This window comes from Frankliniella occidentalis, unplaced genomic scaffold (assembly GCF_000697945.3).
Source record: "Frankliniella occidentalis isolate FOCC.00 unplaced genomic scaffold, Focc_3.1 Scaffold43, whole genome shotgun sequence".
NCBI lineage: Eukaryota > Metazoa > Arthropoda > Insecta > Thysanoptera > Thripidae > Frankliniella > Frankliniella occidentalis.
The window spans coordinates 1,220,477-1,221,395 of NW_026267173.1; the positions used below are offsets into that span (position 1 = coordinate 1,220,477).

The 919-nt window shown below is 54.3% G+C and overlaps 1 protein-coding gene across 1 annotated transcript in view; it reads left to right on the plus strand.

The window, feature by feature from the left end:
- LOC113218421 (lachesin-like) overlaps positions 1-919 on the plus strand; it is a 160,159-nt gene that overhangs the window by 145,613 nt on the left and 13,627 nt on the right. Inside the window, exon 6 of the mRNA XM_052266824.1 lies at positions 662-846. Coding sequence (XP_052122784.1) covers positions 662-846 — 185 coding nt within the window. The remainder of the gene's footprint in view (positions 1-661; positions 847-919) is intronic.

Sequence of the window (919 nt, forward strand, 5' to 3'; positions counted from 1 at the left end):
CCCCCTCTCTCTCTCTCTCCCTTCCCCGAACAACGGAACCACGACCACCACCACCACCCCCTCATTTCTCTTTGTGTGTGCTCCGAGCGACGCCGTGCCACCGAGAGAGAGATCAGCTCTCCGCGCCACCTAAGCACCACCTTCAGCACTAATACCTCCAACAACAACACAGGACCACACACACACCCGCACATCGGGGCCGCTTTATTACCGAACCCGATAGCATCGAAACAATCGCTGGGTCATTTTGGCCGGCTAGTTTCTATCTGATGAGCGTCGAACTGGGACTCCATATTACCTTCGTGACAGTCCCGTCGGTGTGACACGAATGCGCGCGGGGCGCGGGACCGTAGGGGGCACGATGTCAGCTGGGTCAGCTGGCATCACGTTACTGCGTTCACCGATCTTGCTACTGGCCGTTTTGTACCTGTGCATGTTTTCATCCGCTACAATCCTGATATTGTCCAACGGTTGTTTGACCACTCTAGCTGAAACCTGTGAATTAGCCAGCTGATCTGAATCAAGAACGTATTCCAAAATCCAAAACAAATTCAATTCCATAGAACAACGTGTGGGACAGAGGCACAACCTTTCGGTGGTTTGGCATAAACAAAAATTCGGTCAGGACACTGATGACTTATGTATTGTCTTCGTGTTGCAGTGCCGCCGGACATCATCTCGGACGACTCGTCGGCCGACCTGCACGTGCCCGAGGGCGACAACGCGACGCTGCACTGCAAGGCGACGGGCCACCCGACGCCCAGGGTCACGTGGCGTCGTGAGGGCGGCGAGCCCATCCTCCTGAGGAGGGGCACCAAGGAGCTGTTCCACGGTGAGTGGAGAGAGGTGTAACCACTCAAAGTTTCCAGGACAAAAGTTTAAGGATACCGTTCGGAAAAGATTTAAAAATTCCATGTAA